The sequence below is a fragment of the Lolium perenne genome, chromosome 7 (genome assembly GCF_019359855.2).
Source record: "Lolium perenne isolate Kyuss_39 chromosome 7, Kyuss_2.0, whole genome shotgun sequence".
NCBI lineage: Eukaryota > Viridiplantae > Streptophyta > Magnoliopsida > Poales > Poaceae > Lolium > Lolium perenne.
Window position 1 is genome coordinate 208,390,939 of NC_067250.2, and position 18,009 is coordinate 208,408,947.

General features: G+C 46.8%; 3 protein-coding genes across 5 annotated transcripts; 1 reads left to right on the top strand and 2 right to left on the bottom strand.

The window, feature by feature from the left end:
- Positions 1-247: 247 nt before the first annotated feature.
- On the bottom strand, positions 248-2,956 carry LOC127314371 (L-type lectin-domain containing receptor kinase IX.1). Its single transcript, XM_051344829.2, has 2 exons — positions 1,337-2,956; positions 248-1,241 (listed from the first exon to the last, which is right to left on the bottom strand). The coding sequence occupies exons 1-2, from the start codon at positions 2,716-2,718 to the stop codon at positions 530-532; spliced, it is 2,094 nt and encodes a 697-aa protein (XP_051200789.1). The 5' UTR covers positions 2,719-2,956; the 3' UTR covers positions 248-529.
- Positions 2,957-3,079: 123 nt separating this feature from the next.
- Positions 3,080-5,295, bottom strand: LOC127314372 (uncharacterized). 2 transcript variants are annotated; one of them, XM_051344832.2, is made up of 3 exons: positions 5,120-5,295; positions 4,889-5,010; positions 3,080-3,376 (listed from the first exon to the last, which is right to left on the bottom strand). In XM_051344832.2, the coding sequence occupies exons 1-3, from the start codon at positions 5,239-5,241 to the stop codon at positions 3,357-3,359; spliced, it is 264 nt and encodes an 87-aa protein (XP_051200792.1). In that variant the 5' UTR covers positions 5,242-5,295; the 3' UTR covers positions 3,080-3,356. The 2 variants fall into 2 exon arrangements, with proteins under 2 accessions (XP_051200792.1, XP_051200791.1); XM_051344831.2 differs by lacking the exon at positions 3,080-3,376 and adding an exon at positions 3,676-3,930 and having other exon boundaries at positions 5,120-5,293.
- An 8,356-nt stretch (positions 5,296-13,651) lies between these two features.
- On the top strand, positions 13,652-17,931 carry LOC127314368 (serine/threonine protein phosphatase 2A 57 kDa regulatory subunit B' theta isoform). 2 transcript variants are annotated; one of them, XM_051344826.2, is made up of 3 exons: positions 13,652-14,010; positions 14,096-15,379; positions 17,145-17,931. In XM_051344826.2, exons 2-3 carry the CDS (start codon positions 14,171-14,173, stop codon positions 17,478-17,480), a joined length of 1,545 nt encoding a protein of 514 aa, XP_051200786.1. In that variant the 5' UTR covers positions 13,652-14,010; positions 14,096-14,170; the 3' UTR covers positions 17,481-17,931. The 2 variants fall into 2 exon arrangements, with proteins under 2 accessions (XP_051200786.1, XP_051200785.1); XM_051344825.2 differs by having other exon boundaries at positions 13,652-14,005.
- The last annotated feature ends 78 nt before the right edge of the window (positions 17,932-18,009 follow it).

Below are 18,009 nucleotides of genomic sequence, written 5' to 3' on the forward strand. Positions count from 1 at the left end.
GATGCGGCAGCTCCTGCGTGTGGCAGTGGCATCCGAGAGAGGTCACCATGGCAATGGCAGTGGCAGAGGTATCCGAGGGGAAAACAGGAAGAGAGAGATCGGGAAGATGACGACGTACGGCAGATGTGTGGCCGGTGGAGATCTAGGGCCTAGAATCTCGAATTCTAAGAAAGCCCAAATCAAGTAGGGATAGAACTGCCATTGATGTGGGCACATTTTCGTTCGTGCTTGACATTTCAGTTCAGAATTAAGCCATGAACAAAGGAAGAGTCATATATTTTCTTCAGTCAGTATAATATAACACAAAGAGGGGGACATTTCAGACATCCATCCCAGGAACATGGCCACCAAAAAAGAGAATCATCCTAACGCAAATATTAATGTTGCAGAGCAAAACAATCAGTCCATCTGTTCTCCATCATAGTAGTTGCCGCTGCTGGCCTCTAGCAGGGCTATCTGGACGTGAAGATCCAAGAAGAACCTGACCAGCCGAAAGCCCCGACGATCTCGACATGGCCCAAGCCGGTGCTCAGGCCCTGGGCATCACGACTGGCTGTGGCCCCGTGAAGCCGCTCGTCGTTGATGATCGCGTCACGGTGGACGTCGACATCCCTGCAGAAGACGACGACGACTGCCCGTCCCACGGGGCCATTGGCGGCGCATAGGTCGGCACGGGCATCTTGGACGGCAGCAGGGGCAGCTGCTTGGCATCCTTCGAGTGCAGCGTGGCCATGGCCGTTCTGATGGATGGCCGTGCGGTCGGGTCCGGGTGCGCGCACCATAGCCCGACGACCATCACGCGCTCCGCCTCCGCTTTGTCGTAGTGGCCGTCCAGCCGTTGGTCGACTGCTTCGAGAACGCCTCCCTGGCCGTAAAGGTCCCAGACCCACTCCGCCAGCCGGAAGACGCCTCTCTTCTTGTCCAGCGTGCTCATCGGCTTCGTCCCGCACGCCACCTCCAGCAGGACCACGCCGAAGCTGTATATGTCCGACTCGGAGCTGGCACGGCCGGTGATCAGGCACTGCGGGTCCACGTAGCCCGGCGTCCCCGATACCACGGTCATCGTCTTCAGCCCGACGGCGTGGTCGATGAACCTCGCGAGCCCGAAGTCGCCTAGCTTGGCGCCGAAGGACTCGTCCAGCATCACGTTGCTCGGCTTGATGTCGCGGTGCACCACACACTGGTCCCATTCCTCGTGGAGGTAGAGCAGCGAAGAGCCAACATCGAGGACAATCTTCATCCTGATGCAAATTAGCATCCATTCATGAGCTCGAACGTATAATAAATTGCCTAGCTAGTACACTTTTGGTACAGGTGCAAGTAAGACGTACGTTACCTCATTGCCCATGTCAAGAAGGTGCCCTTGCCGTGGAGATGGATGTCGAGGCTGCGGTTGGGCATGAGCTCGTAGACCAGCAGGAGCTCGTCATGGTTGTCGCACCAGCCGAGGAGCTGCACCAGATTCCGGTGGCGCAGACGGCTGATGACGTTGATCTCCGACGCGTACTCCTTTCTCCCTTGCATAGACGAGTCCTTGGAGAACCGCTTTATGGCCACCGAGAGGCCAAGCTCCCTCAGGTGGCCTCTGTACACTGCGCCGAAGCCACCTTGCCCGAGCTTCTCCTCCGCTGCGAAGTTCCTCGTCGCATTGACGAGTTGTCGATACGGGAACCTCTTTGGCCCCGTCCCCAACTCCATCTCCATGACCACCTCGCCTTCCGAGTCCATATCCTTCCCCTCTGCTTCCTGCTTCTTCTTGTTCCGATGACGACGGACCAGCAAGGCTGAAACAGCGAAGAGCGCCACAAGGAAAAGTGATGCCCCAGCGGCAGCTCCCGCTATACCTCCGGAACTGGAGGTTCCCGAGGAGGCTGCTGATTGTACAGGCGGTGCTACCACCGGTGCCGTCTTAAGTTCCAGCGACGAGTTGAAGTGCCAAGAAAGAAGCTGATGCAGCTCAATGGATGCTGCCGTCGACGCCGAGAAACCAATAGAGACTTCCGCAGGCAATGCATTCTTGAGATCAACCTTGGAGCTAACGCTGTAGTTCGAATTTCGACCATCACCAAGCAATAGTGTCACAGCCATGATACTTGAGATGTTGTCATACTGGATTGTGGCGTTCATGGTCCCGTCGAGGCTGAAGCTCGGTAAGTCCGAGGTATTCGCCGATATTAACGAGTTCACGTCAATGCCGATGTGATCCAAAGTTCTGTTGGGGTCTGATACCTGGGCCTCACTGAGGGTATCGAACTCCACCGCCACGAACCGGCTGTCACCTGTCGCTATGGCGCCGTCCCTTAGGTTGGTGAGGCCGAGGTTGTAATAAGCCGACGACACAGTCGGTAGGCTTGACGGGTAGCTTGCGAGGAAGAATGCCATGCCGCACCCCTTTTTGCTGATGTTCTGTGCCTTGATGACAAAGGAGAAGCGTGTGCTGAAGCTTGCCACTTCGCCCGTTTGCTCATCCCAGAGCACCATGGGCTGTGCGCTGTACGACACACGACCTTTGCTCCCATGGATCCTACCTGCTTGGTTCGCACTAATATCGACGCGGCCGACGCTGAAGGAGGCATCACCTTCAATTCTGATAGCCCTCTGGTCATCTGAGCCGAAACTTGGGTAGTCAAAGGACAAGGGAACAACCGTAGGAGGGAGGCAACAAGCGAAGAAGATGATGAGAAGAGCATAGGTGGTTGTCGATGTGATCTTGGCCATCGCCGCTGGTGCCGGAGCACACTATTGGCAGTTTGGCAAATGGTGGAATTGGAAGGTAGCAAGTAGCGAATGTATCACCTCGCTTCTTAAGTAGCATACCACGTCCTTGCTTCCCTAATTGGAGAAATTTGGACGCGTCATGGACTGGATGTGATGACAGTAGGCCGGCAGAGTAACATATATACCAGACAAAGATAAGCCGGCCAAATAGAAAATACCGCATAGGACCTGGTCCAGTCTGCCAACTTAACTAAGCAAAATCACTGACATAATGATTGCAAGCCGGCAGTAAAATAATCTGTCCTATCAGCATGAGATTTCATTTTTAGGAAAAAACAACAGATCGGGTGAAGCATGATCAGATGAGGAATCAAACTCAGCTTTTGTCTTCATGAAGAATAACGAAACACATTTTCAGATTTGGCACGAGAGGCACGGTTAATATAGTAAAAAGGACATTTCAGCCTCCTCCAGGAATTGCTACAAATTAAGAAAAGAGTGCACCCGAACACAAACCACCAAACAAAGTTCAGTATCTCTCTAGCTGCGGACTCGCCAAGCCGAGCATCTATAACAGGAAAACAAGATCCCTCTGGAGTGTTGTTCCGAGTAGAATGCCCACGTCCCTTCAGTCTTTGTCACCGAGGTAGAGCAAAGTCTAATGTGTTGTTTCAAAACAAAAGAACAAAGCTAAGTGAGAAGAGAAGAAAAATGAAGAATGCTCCTTACTGAATATCAGAAAACAGCAAAAGAAGAACAATAGCCAAAAGAAATTGTAAATATGTCCACCACGGCACGATTTTGACCTGGGTTTTTGTGATCTGTCGATACTTCTGTTTTGTAGGAATGGCAGACTTAGGATCATCCAAAAGCACACAAACAACCCAATATACCAATACTTGTAAGGTTGGGAAATGATTAACAGCGTAATATCAGTTGGTGTTATGAAACAAGGTGTCCACAAAACAAACACTGTGTTAAGAAACTGAGATTAACTCTGTTACTGCATAGAGAGAAATTAAATAATAGTTCTGAATAGGCTGCGAACAGATTCGTTCTGCAAGTTTTTCAACAAAATTTGATTAATACAAAAATTGGCACACACTACAATTTAGAGCGGAAAGAAAATATCTTGAAACATGACACGGGAGCACGTGAGCCACGCCTTTTAACATTATACTCCTAGCCATGATCAGATGCGCTTGATCAAACCTAGCAGGATGATTACCAAAACAGAAATGAGAATGTTGAAAATGCAAGTTAAAAACAAGTAATTGGTCCAATATATTCAAAGCTACTCCCTCTAGTTTTCCTATCATGTAATAGAATTTAAGTTTTCATAGTTCCAAGACGTGCTTTTGATCATTACACAACATATACTTTTAAACTCATGTAAATAAGTAAAAAAATATAAGATTAGGAGAAACATATTTTATGGTAAATGTAAAACTGGCGGTATGGTTTGCATACAGCCAAACTGAATAGGTAGAGGCTTGAGGGTCAATAGACCCCTCAAATCGAAAACACCATTTTAAAATAAAAAAATAACAACAATTTTGCAATCTTGTCATCTCCAACATACAATGAAAAGCTGTACACGTTTGGTTAAGGCTCTTATGCAAGAAACAAACACAAGTAGACAACAAAGGGCTACACATATCCAGCTAAAGACACTACACCGATCACCTTTGGTTGAATCCTCTACTTGCTAACAAGCAATAGTGCTTGGGTATCTGTATCTGCTCAGTTTGCTAAATACAAAAAAAAAAAATAACATAGCGCACACACACACAGAGACACAAATGTTCTACAGTATATTAAACATGCAATTTACCAGCAACAAGCATGACAATGCTCTCCAGAGCCAATAGAATTCATTAGAATACATAAACTGATAACCCCAAACAACTTGCCTCCTGTTTGGAACAATGTGATGGTGTATCTTATGAATTCACGTCATAACTGTTACTTTTTCAACGCTGAAGCATCTTATCCTAGACCTTGCAATTTTAACTGACTCGTTTCTCAACAAAAAAAATATAATTACAATTCAAGCATTAGACACTAGAAAATCAATCATTAACACAACTACACAAGTACAGAAAATAAACCTAAGCATGGTTTCACAATTAACTGTAGAAGAGCAAACAAGTGGCTGCAGAGGCTTCACCTTGGGAGAGGCAGCTCCAGCAGGACGAGTCGGCGGCGATGCAGGACCGCAGCCGCGCGCCCGCCACCGCGCTGTGGAGAGGCATCAGCGACTCCGCGCCCGCGAGCACCTTCACCGCGGACCTGAGAGATGGAGCAGCAAGACCAAAAACCTCTCAGAACAGCTTCGCGAATCGCGGCAGACCTAGTTTAGTGGCGAGGCAGCACGAGGATTTGAGTACTCTGGAGCGACCTGCGGAGGCGCGGAGCGGCGACGGGCGACCTTGTCGCCGGGAACGGATTCGTGATGCGGGATCTCGACCGGAAAGCCGCCGACCTGGCCGCGGCGGCGGCGGAGCGGCAGAAAGACGCCATCGTACCGTGGTCGTTCACTTCGATGGAGGACGGCGAGAAAAATGAGAATGCTAGAAATGGGCTAGTTAGAGTGTGAGCTGAGCTGTGTGGGCTGCTAGGTAGGCTGGGCCGAGCACGAAAGTCTGGGCTGAATTTGAGAGGCTGAGCAAATAAAGTGTCTACTAGGCCGAAAAAAAAAACCACTAAAAGAACTAGGTCAAAAATAAATCATGCAACTGTGCAAGTAATGGCCCTTTTCATAATAGATTGGACCTAAAATTCGCAAATATTATTTGGCACTCATTGTGTCAGTTACCGATGCAAAGCTCACACTAGTGGTGTGATGGACATGACCAGTTAGTGATGAGCGACCAAACAAGAGGAAGATGACATGTTTGCAACCATTGAGACGACCAGGGCGAGGTACGGGGGACTAGCTGAGCATCCGACAGTGATACGCAGCGACATCGACATCACATGTGAGGACGGAACATCACAGTAGCCATCGATGATGGGACTCTTGGGTACGAAGGTGGAGGTAAGGAAGAAACTTAGGGGGTGGGTGTGAGTGCGGTGGGGTTTCTAGTGGCAGTGAAGAGGGAGTGTTTGAGGTGAATTGGTTTCCCCTCTTTCTCGAAAAATGGAAACAAGTTTTTTTTAGGGAAACGAAAGTAGGTATTTTTTGCAAAAAGGTGAACCTGTATATTAATAATCATCAACAACATACAAACACATCCAAAAGTAGTAAAATTACAAATAGGTTGTTGAACCATATAGCGATGACTACAAGCACTGAAACAAATCGAAGTCGTGTCGCCGCCCTCAACCCTCCAGAGCCATGCAAAGCTTGTAATAATAGAAGTACGTAAATTCGTCGTGCTAATAACCTAAAGGACATGCGCATCGGAGCAACAATCATCGCCGATGATGCAGAAGAGCCATACCTGAAAACCATAACAACGATCACGAAAAAAAAAAGATCCCAGACAACTTCACATGCCCTCCTTTGGAGCTAAACATACCATTGGAGCGAGGATAGGGCAAGGATGACTAATTAGACTTTAGGATATCGTCGTCGCCTTACCATCCCAAAGAAAACTTCGAAACTATATAGAAAAAAAAAAGACAAAAACCTCCTACTGTGAGAGGTTGTGGCCCACCACACCTCAAGCACCTCCAAGGGTCACCAGAGGCGGGACGGACCAACTGGGCAGGAGTCTCCAAAGACCTAGATCATCTTGTGCGCCTCCTCTGTGTCCCCATATAGGACAGTACATGTAGCGTCCAAGCATTGAACGGTCAGCCAACGACCGATCTACACTACTGGAGTGCATATCTAGTCATACCATACCTTATTTCATACCATGATAACACTCTTTAAAATTTAAATAATTTGTGTGTGTTCGCAAGATGTGTGTTTAGAATTTGCAAAACCAAATTTCTAATACACACACATAAGTAAAAATGACATGAATAGTGTCACAAAAAAAGATAAAAATACAAAATAACACTATTCACATAGCAATTTATCTTTTTTTCTCTTTGTATATTCCAAATTTGATTATATGGAAATTCTAGAAAATGTAAACTTGCATCTTTTAAACACCCACAAATTTGCTTTGATTTTTTTGACACTTGCAAAACGAAATTTTGAAAAATGATATCATGTGAGGTATCACTAGAAATTTTCCCGCACCTATTGGTACCCGCTATCGAAAAAACGGTAGAAGTGTCCACGACATTCTGATGTAGCTTTCGTACTCACAAAAAATGGACAGGGCAGTTGGACACCATGATACTACATCGCACAGATACTGTTTAGCAAAGTCTCGGTTACCAATTGGGCAATGAAACAGTGGAGTGGATAAAAGCAAACACGGCAATGAATAGTCGCGACAAGGAGAGACCATCGTGGTACATAAATAGACGGACATCTTCTCGAAACAGAGAAGAATGATACAGTACGTGTACTGTACAGAAACGGCCGGATCGGATAAATACGCCACCGCTACGTACGTGAAACACGTTGTCTTTCTGTAGCTGGCTGTATCCATCTGGATCCTCTCGCTGCTTAATTTGACTCGTCCCGGCTGCCACGACGACGACGCCAGCTTTGACACGGCTGTGATGAGACCGAAACTTTCCCTTCATCGTGCCGAGAAAAGAACGTGCATGCAGTGCAGTCGACACCGATGTGGTACCCGTAAGGCCGTAACACATAACCAAGTGTAGAATAATGTTCGAGCTAGGTTCCACACATGCATGCAAATTCCATTGTGGATCGTGCAATGGATGCTGTGTTCTATCATCCGTTTCCTTCATTCGTACCGTCCGCCGATCGGGTTCCACTAGATTTATGCGGACCGCCTAATCGCTGCCAACGTACGATTCATAGCGACCGATAGCTACTGGCGCCGTGCGTATCAGTGCGTATCAGGCAATCAGGTTCGTGAGTCCTCACGCGTGCACACCCACCCGATCGACCGTCCATTCCACATTAGCTCGTGGCGCGTTTGGTAGCCTGTGAGCCTTTTGGCTCGCATCGGTCGAGCAAAAACCGGTTGCCTGTAAGAGGCTCGCGTTGTGGTCCAACCGGTTCTCAAAGCACCCCTGCGACAGACCTGGAGGAACGCTCGAATCGGCAGTTTCTCCGGGCCAGGCGTTGTCGTTGCACGCGTGGAGAAGCGCGGGAGACAGCGCGTTGTCTTGGTCCTCGCTCCCCACTTCCCCTCACCGCTTCGCTTCTCTCTCCCCATTCACTCCTGGCACAGACAACATCGCCCTGTCCCATCAACCGCCGCCATGGCCTCCTCGCCTCCTCCGCCTCCGCCTCCGCCATCGTTTCCAGCGCCGACGGATCCGGCCGTACGGCCGTCGGCCACCAGGTCGCCTCGTCCGCGAGTACGAGGCCGGAGGCGGCGATTCGGCGGCGCAGATCGATGCCGGTCGCGTTCCGGTGATGAATCGACCATCGCCGTTCGCGAGCACGAGGCCCGTCGGCGTCGCAACCCGGAGCGCCACCATCCTCGCTCTTCGAGCCGCCGGGATTCGACCGGCGGATCCGTCGGAGATGGGGGTTTTTGCCCCGTCCCCACTAGGGTTTCCGACAGCGAGGGCGGCCGCAATGGCGGGCGGTGCACCGGGCTCCAGCAGGGAGATGGAGCCCCCGCCGGGGTTCGCGTCCACCCCGATGCAACCGGCGATGCCATGGGGAATGCCGCGTCCGCCTGCCCCCTATGGCGTGCCTCCCGTCCCGCCGCCGCCGAGGTTCACCCGACCTCGTGCCCGGCGCCAGACGATAGCACCATCGGCGCTCGGCTTCCCAACCGCTGCACCAAGGTCGGAGCTGAGGACGTACCGCCTACGCCGCGTCCTACTCCACCTGGATTTGCTCCTCTTCCTCCTCAGAGCGAGGCGCTATCGATCCGTCCTATCGTAAGTACCTTGACTCAATTTTCTTGTCGCTTGTTTACGTCGATTAGATGCTACTATTCATGTGAATGTACATAGGATTGATTGCAATGTGCTTATGCTTGTCATGCCAAGCTCAAGCACCATCATCCATGACACTGCTTGAGCTTGGCATTGCCATTGTCCATGACATTGCTTCAGCTTGGCATTGCCTACTTGTGCTTGTGCTTGGCACCATGATTGTGATTGTGCATGCCATTGCCTGCTTATGATTGTGCATGCCATTGCCTGCTTGAGCTTGTCCATGCCATTGTCTGATTGTGCTTCTCCATGCCATTGCCTGATTGAGCTTGTGCATGCCATTGCCTGATTGTGCTTGTGCATGCCATTGCCTGATTGTGCTTGTGCATGCCATTGCCTGATTGTGCTTCTGCATGCCACTGCCTGATTGTGCTTGATATTGCTTCCTTGTGCTTGTGCAGAACTGACCCTTCCTAGAATTCTTCTCAGACGGGCCCATACTGGACGCTATCGACTATGCCGTCCGTGTGCAGCTGCGTGTTTCCAACGTAGCGTTTATGGAAGCCCACCAGCAGATCAGAGCACCGAGGCGCCACGCCGGCCGTCCTGCTGACCTGGGGCACGCTGCCAATCCGCGTCTGCCGGCGTTCTTCGTCCAGGTGGAGAGCCAGGACCTCTGTGCCCTCGCTGTCCCGCCGTACATGGAGCAGCCCCTCATCAGGAAGTACAAGCTCAAGAACAATGGCCCCCCCTGTGAAGGTTTGTTTGTACTTGGGCGACCGTTGCGAGTGGAAGGTGCAGCTGCAGTGGACAGGGCAGCGCGTCGGGTTCATCAAGTCCTGGAGCGAATTCTGCGCCAGGATTTTGCTGCACGTCGATGACACGCTCGTCTTCACCCCTCAGGACGACGGCTTCAAGGTCGCCGTCTTCAGGAAGGAGACGTTCGTGTCCAGCGTCTTCGGCTGCAAGAGGCACCGCGAAGGCCCTTTTGCTGACCCTCGCCAGTAAGGTGCTGCTGCTCCATCGCTTCCTCTGTTTATGTCTGATCTTGTTAGTTGTGTTGGCCTCTAGGAGGCCGATAAACACTACTTTTGTGCATATCTCACTGTTCTACTAGCCTATAGGAGGCGTTTGCACACTGCTTTTGGACCAAGGAGTCTGCCCCCAGGTTTAGGCAAGCGTCTTACCACTCTGACGCTAGATTAGGACATGTGAAGTACTCTGTTCGTTGTGTACAAGTGTTTGCTGTGAAGTATGATCGTGTTTGAGCTGTTTGTGTGCCGTTATATGATGGTAAGGTCACCTTATTTGAATGTGGTGAGGAGAAGCTCTTGTTAGGGTGCCCAAAATGACAATCAAACACATGTGCTTTGGCTAAACAAAGAAAGAACGCTGTCTTCAGGCATCCAAACAATTTGCAGCTCCGTTCGGGCCGATGCAGCACAGGCTACCAAACGATGACCAAAAGTGGCCGGCGGCCCGTTCGCAACGCGCAGGGGCGCCCATCTCGTTGCGTCAGTGGTGCACGATTTCGGTCTAGGCAACCAAACGCGCCCTAGACGGCGGACCGAAGCCGAGCGCACACATATATACGGTCGACCAAGATATGTACAAGCTTTGCCTCATTGACCCATTTTTTTATATACTCCCTCCGTTCCACGAAATAAGTTGAAGGTTAGTTAAATTTTAGATATATTTAGACATTAAATAGTAGTAGATACATCTAAATTTTGATATACTTTCGCCGTGTTTCATGGGACGGAGGGTGGGACGGAGGGAGTATATAAGAAAGCTAGTAACGAGAAGTACAAAGCACCCAAACAAACAAAAAAGACACCAAGATCCTTAGACCACCACTTCGGACGCATCGCTATCGCCGCTTTCCTATCGAAGCCGGCCTTAGGTGATCGTGCACGTGCCCTAAGAATCAGCGCCCCAGAGCCAAAATCCTCATTATTGAACACTTAAATTGGTCCGAATCCTCTGGCTCCAAACATGTAACACATATAGACTGAACGAGGTCCACCACTTTGTGGGAGTAGCGACGAGACGATTCTTCTCGCCCTCCTCCACCCCATCGGATATAGATTGAACGAGGAGACGAACGTACCTTATTCTTATCCAATGCATCGTCATCATAGCCATGATAAAGTCGTTGCCAGTTAACCAAACTCTAAGACCTTACTACGACGCCGAGCTTAGGTTGGAGATCCCACGAAGGAGGTGGGGCATACTGCGGCACACGGCTAGGGTTGGAACTATGTATCATCATTTTTTTCTTGCATAATCGTTGACTAGCTTATATATTGTAGGATTATGCAGTGGCACTTAGGTTCAATGAAACCCGAATATTGTAGCGCCCCAAAATCCGTATTTTTGAATCTCGAAAAATTCAAATTTTGCATGTAGAGGATGCGCGTATGTATGTGTGTGCCAATTTTATACCCAAATTTAAAAATATGTAGCCTAGGCAAAAAAAAATCATAAGTTTCGGATGAATATTCTAAAGGAAACACCTCCTCCTAGTTACTCCCTCCGGTCTCTTTTAATTGACTCGGATTCAGTACAAATTTATACTAAATTTGATGTACTAAATTTGAGTCAATTAAAAAGGACCGGAGGGAGTATTTTGTAACTTAATGGTCCGAAAACTATATAGCTTAGTGCTAAACTAAATTTAATTGGGTTCCGCAGAACCTACGTTCCAAAAAATTCCTTTATATATATTGAGCGTAGCTGGTTAGATACATTGAATTATGCATTTGCGCAATTAAACTTCTTTGCTTGCACAACTTTGATAGTTTCCCTGGAATATTCTCTCTTTCTTATCCCTAGCTAGGAAGACAGACGAAAATTTGCTTCAGGGTACAGTGAAGGACACGGATTAGGTTTGCAAAAGCAGTTGGGCACGCAGGTACGGTAGCTAGATAGTCAGGCAAGGCGCCGAACGCAGGCCTTTGCTTTATCGCATCGCCGTGAAGGTGACCTGGATATCTTCCCCTGTCTTTTCGTTTCCTCCGGCCATCTGTTCGTAAGAGTGACACCAGAGGCAGGTTATCCATACTATCTAACCACTTCTTCTGCTAAACTTTCCCCTCACTCACCGTCTCCATCGCCATTTGTCTAGTACAAATCCACTATGTTGCTCTTTGTTTATTTTACGAGTGCTAGGAACAAATCCAGATGTTTGATCAGCTGGAACAACATCGAAACCTTCAGAGCCTTTTGATTTGAGGGATGTTTTAAGAGAGGGACAGAGAGAATTGACCATCCATAATGGTGCCCCATCATTTGTTTTGGATGAAGTGACACACCATAGAAGTATTCATTTGGCCACCTCCGGTCTTTCAGTCGTTCAGGCTAGTTGTAGGCGTGCAGTGCTGGGCCAGTGCCGCATCATTAGTGCGATCTAATCGTAGATTATCCGCATGTGTTATCCATTTTAAGGAGTTTTTTTTTGTCACTTGTTCTTTTGGGTACCCGCAAAGAGTACACCAAAATGACCACGCATGTTTTTACTCATCATCTTGGCGCCCATACTTGTAATCTTTTTGTCAATGGTGCGTCTTCATATATTAAGGTTGTCAAAATGGCCAAACATACAAATCGATTTTTCATATTTTTGATGTCTTTTCATAATAAAAATAATAATCTGCCCGGTGGATGCTACAAATTCACCACAACTAACATGACTCTTTTCGCCGAGTAATATCCCGATACTTGCAAATACACCAATGGTGGGCCTAGAAACCTTTTTGAGAATGTGCACAACAAAAGTCAAAATTCTTATAACATGTTAATTATTTATGTGAATCATTGAAAAAATATGACACAAAGTATGTTGTCGCACGAACCTGGCAAATCTGAACAACTGGCCGGGTAGGAGGGACACTAGATCCACCATGGATATATAGAAGGCCATCTCTCTATGGATCGAGTTACTTAAAGTACACCAAATTCCTTCGGAATCATCACCTCTAGCATCTTCTTTTGTAGTATTTTCTTAAAGACTGCGGTGAAGAAAATACAAAACACCACACATGTATAAACTAAACTAATTTTGTTTGTCTTGGAAAGCTGCACGAGCTTCCCACCCTAAACATATTGTGACTAGGGCATCATCCCCTTGCAAGGCAGACTACCAAACTACTTCTTGAATGCCTTATTGTCGGGACGATCGGGAGCACACAAAAATGAAGAAACCCAAACTTAACAACATAGCCTAGGCCTGCCCAAATCATTGAATAACAACCTGCTAGATCTAGAGCCAACTTCGGTTTCCGCTAGGCTAGCCATGTACATGACATGAATAAATCATCAGTATTTTTTATTCCTTACAGTATGTGATGTCTCCACCGTCGAGGCATCACCGCTACCAGCTAAACCCAAAATCAAAAAACTTAGACAACACCATAATCCTTAATTCATGCCCATCCTCGGCCTCCCAAAGCTGCCACTGATGCTAGGGCACTTAGGGAGAGTAACATGAAAAACATGGACGGAGCTACTTGGGGACTTGGGTGTCCAGAAGCACACCCAATATCTTTGACAAAATGACTTGATTAGCTAAATTTAGAGCAACATATCTCAAATAAACGAGGAAACCCATGTAAAAAATGATATATGCAAAATTATGTACACCAATTATCGAACCGCTGGCTCCGCCAATGATGAAAAACCAAACGAATGTCTCATCTCACTGGTGTTTAGAGTTTTCCCGTTCTCGATATCTTGGTGATCAACCAGTTCAGAGAAAATGAACACATTTGGATCAACTCAACTACAGTACTACTAATGAAGAATATTTTAAGCAGCCTACAAATTAGCAATCCCCCACAATGAATAGTGGTGTCGACTTTATTTTGTGCAGAAGAATTTTGTGTTGAGTTGGGTCTTGGGTGCAACCTATAAAATGTGCACCAGAATATTTACCAGCCACCGACCGAAGCTACCCATCTTGGATTTGGTCCAATAATATTTCTTTTCTCTTTAATAATTTTCTCTCCCCATTCTGGCTCCGCTTCGCCCACCGAGTGCCTTCCTCCTCCCACTGTTCCCCCAAGAAGCGACCCGAACGAACCCGACCGGCGACGCCTCCACCACCACCACCTCCTCCTCCTCCACCACGAATTCCCCACAGGTTTCTGCAGGAATCCATCCAGTCTGTGCCCTCTCCTTTCCGCCTGGGGCCAATTCGCGTGGAATTTTGGGGGTAAAAGGCGCGATTTTTTCGCCTTTTGCTTTACCCTCTGAGCCCCATCTCCCCTTTTGACCCCCGCGCGGCTCTTCTTTTTATCGGTTATCGCCGATCGGAAAGGCGCGGTTTCGGCTCCGGAGGCTTCGATTTGATCTGGTGAGGTTCGGTTTTACCCTATCCTTCCCGTGCGATGCGTGGATTTCCTTTTTTTTTTTCGATGCTTCTCACGGCGCGTGCTTTGATCAGGTGGAGAGATGATGGATTTGGACGGAGTTTTGTAGCGCGGTCTGATCGGGGGACGACTTGTTTCGTCAATCCGTTATGATTAAGCAAATCCTGGGCAGGCTCCCCAAGAAGCCGGCCAAGTCCGGCGAGAAGGATTTCGCTGGAGCCAGCTCCTCGCTGTCTAGTCCGACGTCTGATGCAAGAACCACGACAGATTTGACCATGTCTAGTAGGATTGGAAATCCGAACAATTATGCTGCCGCGGCCGCGAATCCCGGCCAGAGTTACAGCAACAAGAACGCTGGGGTTGGTGCGGGTGCCAGCAATGGTTTTATGGCCCCGCCTGTTTATGAGGCGCTTCCGAGCTTCAGGGATGTGCCACCTTCGGAGAAACCTGGCCTGTTCCTCAGGAAGCTCTCCATGTGCTGCGTGGTGTTCGACTTCACGGATCCGACAAAGGATGTGAAAGAAAAGGAGATCAAGAGGCAAACATTGCTTGAGCTCGTGGATTATGTCACCTCTGCCACCGGGAAATTCCCAGAGCCTGTCGTGCAAGAGGTCGTCAACATGGTATCCACAAACTTGTTCCGGGCCCCGAATCCTGCGCCAAGGGAGAACAAGGCACTTGAGTCATTTGATTTGGAGGAGGAAGAGCCTGTCATGGACCCAGCATGGCCTCACCTGCAGATTATCTTTGAACTGTTCTTAAGATTTGTCCAGTCTCCTGAGACAGATGCAAAAATGGCCAAGAGATATGTCGATCAGAGTTTCATTCTCAAGCTGCTTGATCTCTTCGACTCAGAGGATCCGAGAGAGAGGGAGTATCTGAAGACAATACTTCACAGGATATATGGGAAGTTTATGGTGCACCGTCCATACATCAGGAAGGCGATTAATAATATATTCTACAGATTTATATTTGAGACAGAAAAGCATTATGGGATTGCAGAGCTGTTGGAGATTTTGGGTAGTATAATCAATGGTTTTGCTTTGCCACTCAAGGAAGAGCATAAATCATTTCTAGTCCGAGCACTGATACCTCTCCACAAACCAAAATGTGTTAGCATGTATCATCAGCAGCTCTCATACTGTGTCACTCAGTTCGTTGAGAAAGATTGCAAGCTTGCTGATACTGTTATAAGGGGTTTACTCAAGTATTGGCCCATCACAAATAGTTCAAAGGAGGTGATGTTTTTGGGCGAGTTAGAGGAGGTATTGGAAGCTACCCAGACAGCTGAATTCCAGAGATGCATGGTGCCGCTTTTCCGACAGATTGCCCGGTGTTTAAGTAGTTCGCATTTCCAGGTAAAATATACTCCCTCTGTTCTCTTTTAGTCTACATTCTACAAATTTTTAAGACCAATTAGAAAGTCATTTGATACTACTACTCCCTCCGTCCTAGAGTGTAAGTCATATTCCCAAAAACTATTTGTCCCATAACCCCCACCTCTAAGGCATAATTTTATTTAATGAGGGAGAGAAATGGGTTGCATGCACCAATGAGGGAGAGAAAGAGAATGCATGCACCAATAAGAGAGAGAAAGGGGTTGCATGCACCAATGAGAGAGAGAAAATGAGACCCAGTCAGCTAGTACCTTGGGCCAAGATATTCAAAAATTGTGACTTACAAACTAGGACGGAGGGAGTACTTTGATATGTGAACAACCAGTCCAAGCTAAATGAAAATTAATGACATCCAATAGAGAGAGTAGGACTGCTTTGTTTTCTGTGTTGTTGATTACAAAGCTAAAATTTAGACTGGAACAAAATTTTAGTCTAAGATGTAGACTAAAACAGAACGGAGGGAGTAAGTGCAGAGTGCCAACCAAACCATACACATACGATATTTACTGGTTAATAGCTCATGGAAGTTCTCATCTCAAAACTATTGTTAGTATTGTGACAGTGTTTGCTTGTGCCATCACTTTATATAACTATAATCATGGCAAGTGAACTGACCTGTAGCAAACGATAGGTATAAAGTGTGCACTAGTTCTGTTCATGTTGGAACGGGAATATTTATATTAGCCATTTCCTGATCAATGTAATTACTTCATGATTAACTCCTTGCCAGGAGCTTGTTGATTTTAACTCGGCCCTGAATAAGTAATGTTTTTTTGCTACTTCAAACTTATCTAAGTCTCAAAGTTCTCAACTATCTATATCTGGAGAGGTTGAGGTGGGATAATGGTCCATGAGAAAATATTGCAGGAGTTGGGTTTACTGAATCAATTCATGCCACGTTTCCCTTATGAACACTTACATCAAGAACTGTGATATCAGTATTAGGAAGCATACATCAACTTTATCACATTACTCTGCTATGTAACTGTAGCTGACAAATATTGAATCTAGTGCTTTGTATCGACAATTAAGTCTGCCAGTATTGAATTATCATATTCGTGTGTTCATCGTTCTAATAGCACTACCGCCGTTACGTCATTTTCAAATAAGAACCTAGATGTGATTAGTTTCACAGCTTCATAGTGCACCCATTTACCCTTTATATCGTAAAAATATAATCACTTCTACTGATAGCCAGTCACCACTTCCCCGGAGTAAGATGGTCAAAACTTTATGGTCTCTTATGGATCTTGTTATTTCGTGACATATTAATGTATAATTTTTGTTGATGGGGTAGCTGAAGAAACTGTCATGATATGTCCAAACTGGTTTCTATGTATTTCATATTGTCATATCATGATTCATAAGGCACTCTTTCTGTTGGGTTGTTGGATCCATGGTATATTATGTTAATGAACAAGCTGATTTCATTATGTTCCCAATACAATAGATCCTCAAATTATCATACCTACTATTAACTTTCTAGGAAGTCCTGGAAGGTAGACTTCTGTATTGGTATTTGGCTGTTTACGATGTGTCATTGAATGCATTTTGTAGGTAGCATTGAAAATAATCATCTGTACTTAGTCTTTTACCCCATGATCTAAAATTTGGTGATGTTCAGGCAGTAGGACTGTAGGATAAATCATGCTATGTTCCCTTATGATTCAGTGCTACTTGTTCAGTATATAAGGTAATGATGCATCCATTCTTCTTTATTTTGCAGGTGGCAGAGAGGGCTTTGTTTCTATGGAACAATGACCATATTGAGGGTTTGATCAAACAAAACAGTAGGATGCTACTGCCCATAATCCTTCCTGCGTTAGAACGAAATACAAAAGGTCATTGGAACCAGGCAGTTCAAAGCTTGAGTCTTAATGTTCGCAAAATATTCTTGGACCATGACCCTGCACTGTTTGAGGAGTGCCTAAAGAAGTTTCAGGATGATGAAGCTCAGGGAGCTGCGGTGAGATCAAAACGTGAGGCTACATGGAAGCGCCTGGAGGAAATTGGATTGTCAAATCTGCAAGCAACGAGGCCAGAGGCAATTGTCCACCAGTAGAGTTCTTCTACCTAACTTGCCTTCTGACTTGCATGTGAGCCGCTCTTTCGCAGGATGGAGTTGAATCGCTGACATGAATGCGCATGGATGAGTGCTTGCCTCTGTTACCTGTTCCTGAACATCTTACAGGCTGACATGTAAATACAACCTAGATGGTGAACTGTGAAGCTTTGGCGCTGCTCTTATGTTCCATCTGTTGTTGCGAGATTGTCAATTCGGGTCCACCGCTGTGGAACAAAGGAAAGGAGGCAAATTACCTGTCCTGGCTTACATGAGCTGTATGTTCTACAGCAGGTCAATGTGGTGCTTGCACTTGCTTGTTGAAGGTTATTTTGCTGAAATGTAATGCGTTATGTATGAGCAACTTCTAGTTTTGTCTTGGTAATATGAACTGGTGTACATGTTTCTGTTTCAGTAGATGTAACACAAAATTTGGAAGCGCTTTCTTTTTTACTTAACATAATTGTGCTTCTGATTAATGGCTTGCATCATGAGATCATCCTTGGATGACCATCATAAAAATAGTCTT

Coding starts and splice junctions, on each gene's coding strand:
- LOC127314371 (XM_051344829.2), bottom strand. CDS start 2,718: ATGGCCAAGATCACATCGACAACCACCTATGCTCTTCTCATCATCTTC. Junction 1,242..1,336: donor TTCTTGACATGGGCAATGAG/GTAACGTACGTC, acceptor AATTTGCATCAG/GATGAAGATTGTCCTCGATG.
- LOC127314372 (XM_051344832.2), bottom strand. CDS start 5,241: ATGGCGTCTTTCTGCCGCTCCGCCGCCGCCGCGGCCAGGTCGGCGGCT. Junction 5,011..5,119: donor GCCGCTCCGCGCCTCCGCAG/GTCGCTCCAGAG, acceptor TCCATCTCTCAG/GTCCGCGGTGAAGGTGCTCG. Junction 3,377..4,888: donor CTGGAGCTGCCTCTCCCAAG/GTGAAGCCTCTG, acceptor ACAACACATTAG/ACTTTGCTCTACCTCGGTGA.
- LOC127314368 (XM_051344826.2), top strand. CDS start 14,171: ATGATTAAGCAAATCCTGGGCAGGCTCCCCAAGAAGCCGGCCAAGTCC. Junction 15,380..17,144: donor TAAGTAGTTCGCATTTCCAG/GTAAAATATACT, acceptor TTTATTTTGCAG/GTGGCAGAGAGGGCTTTGTT.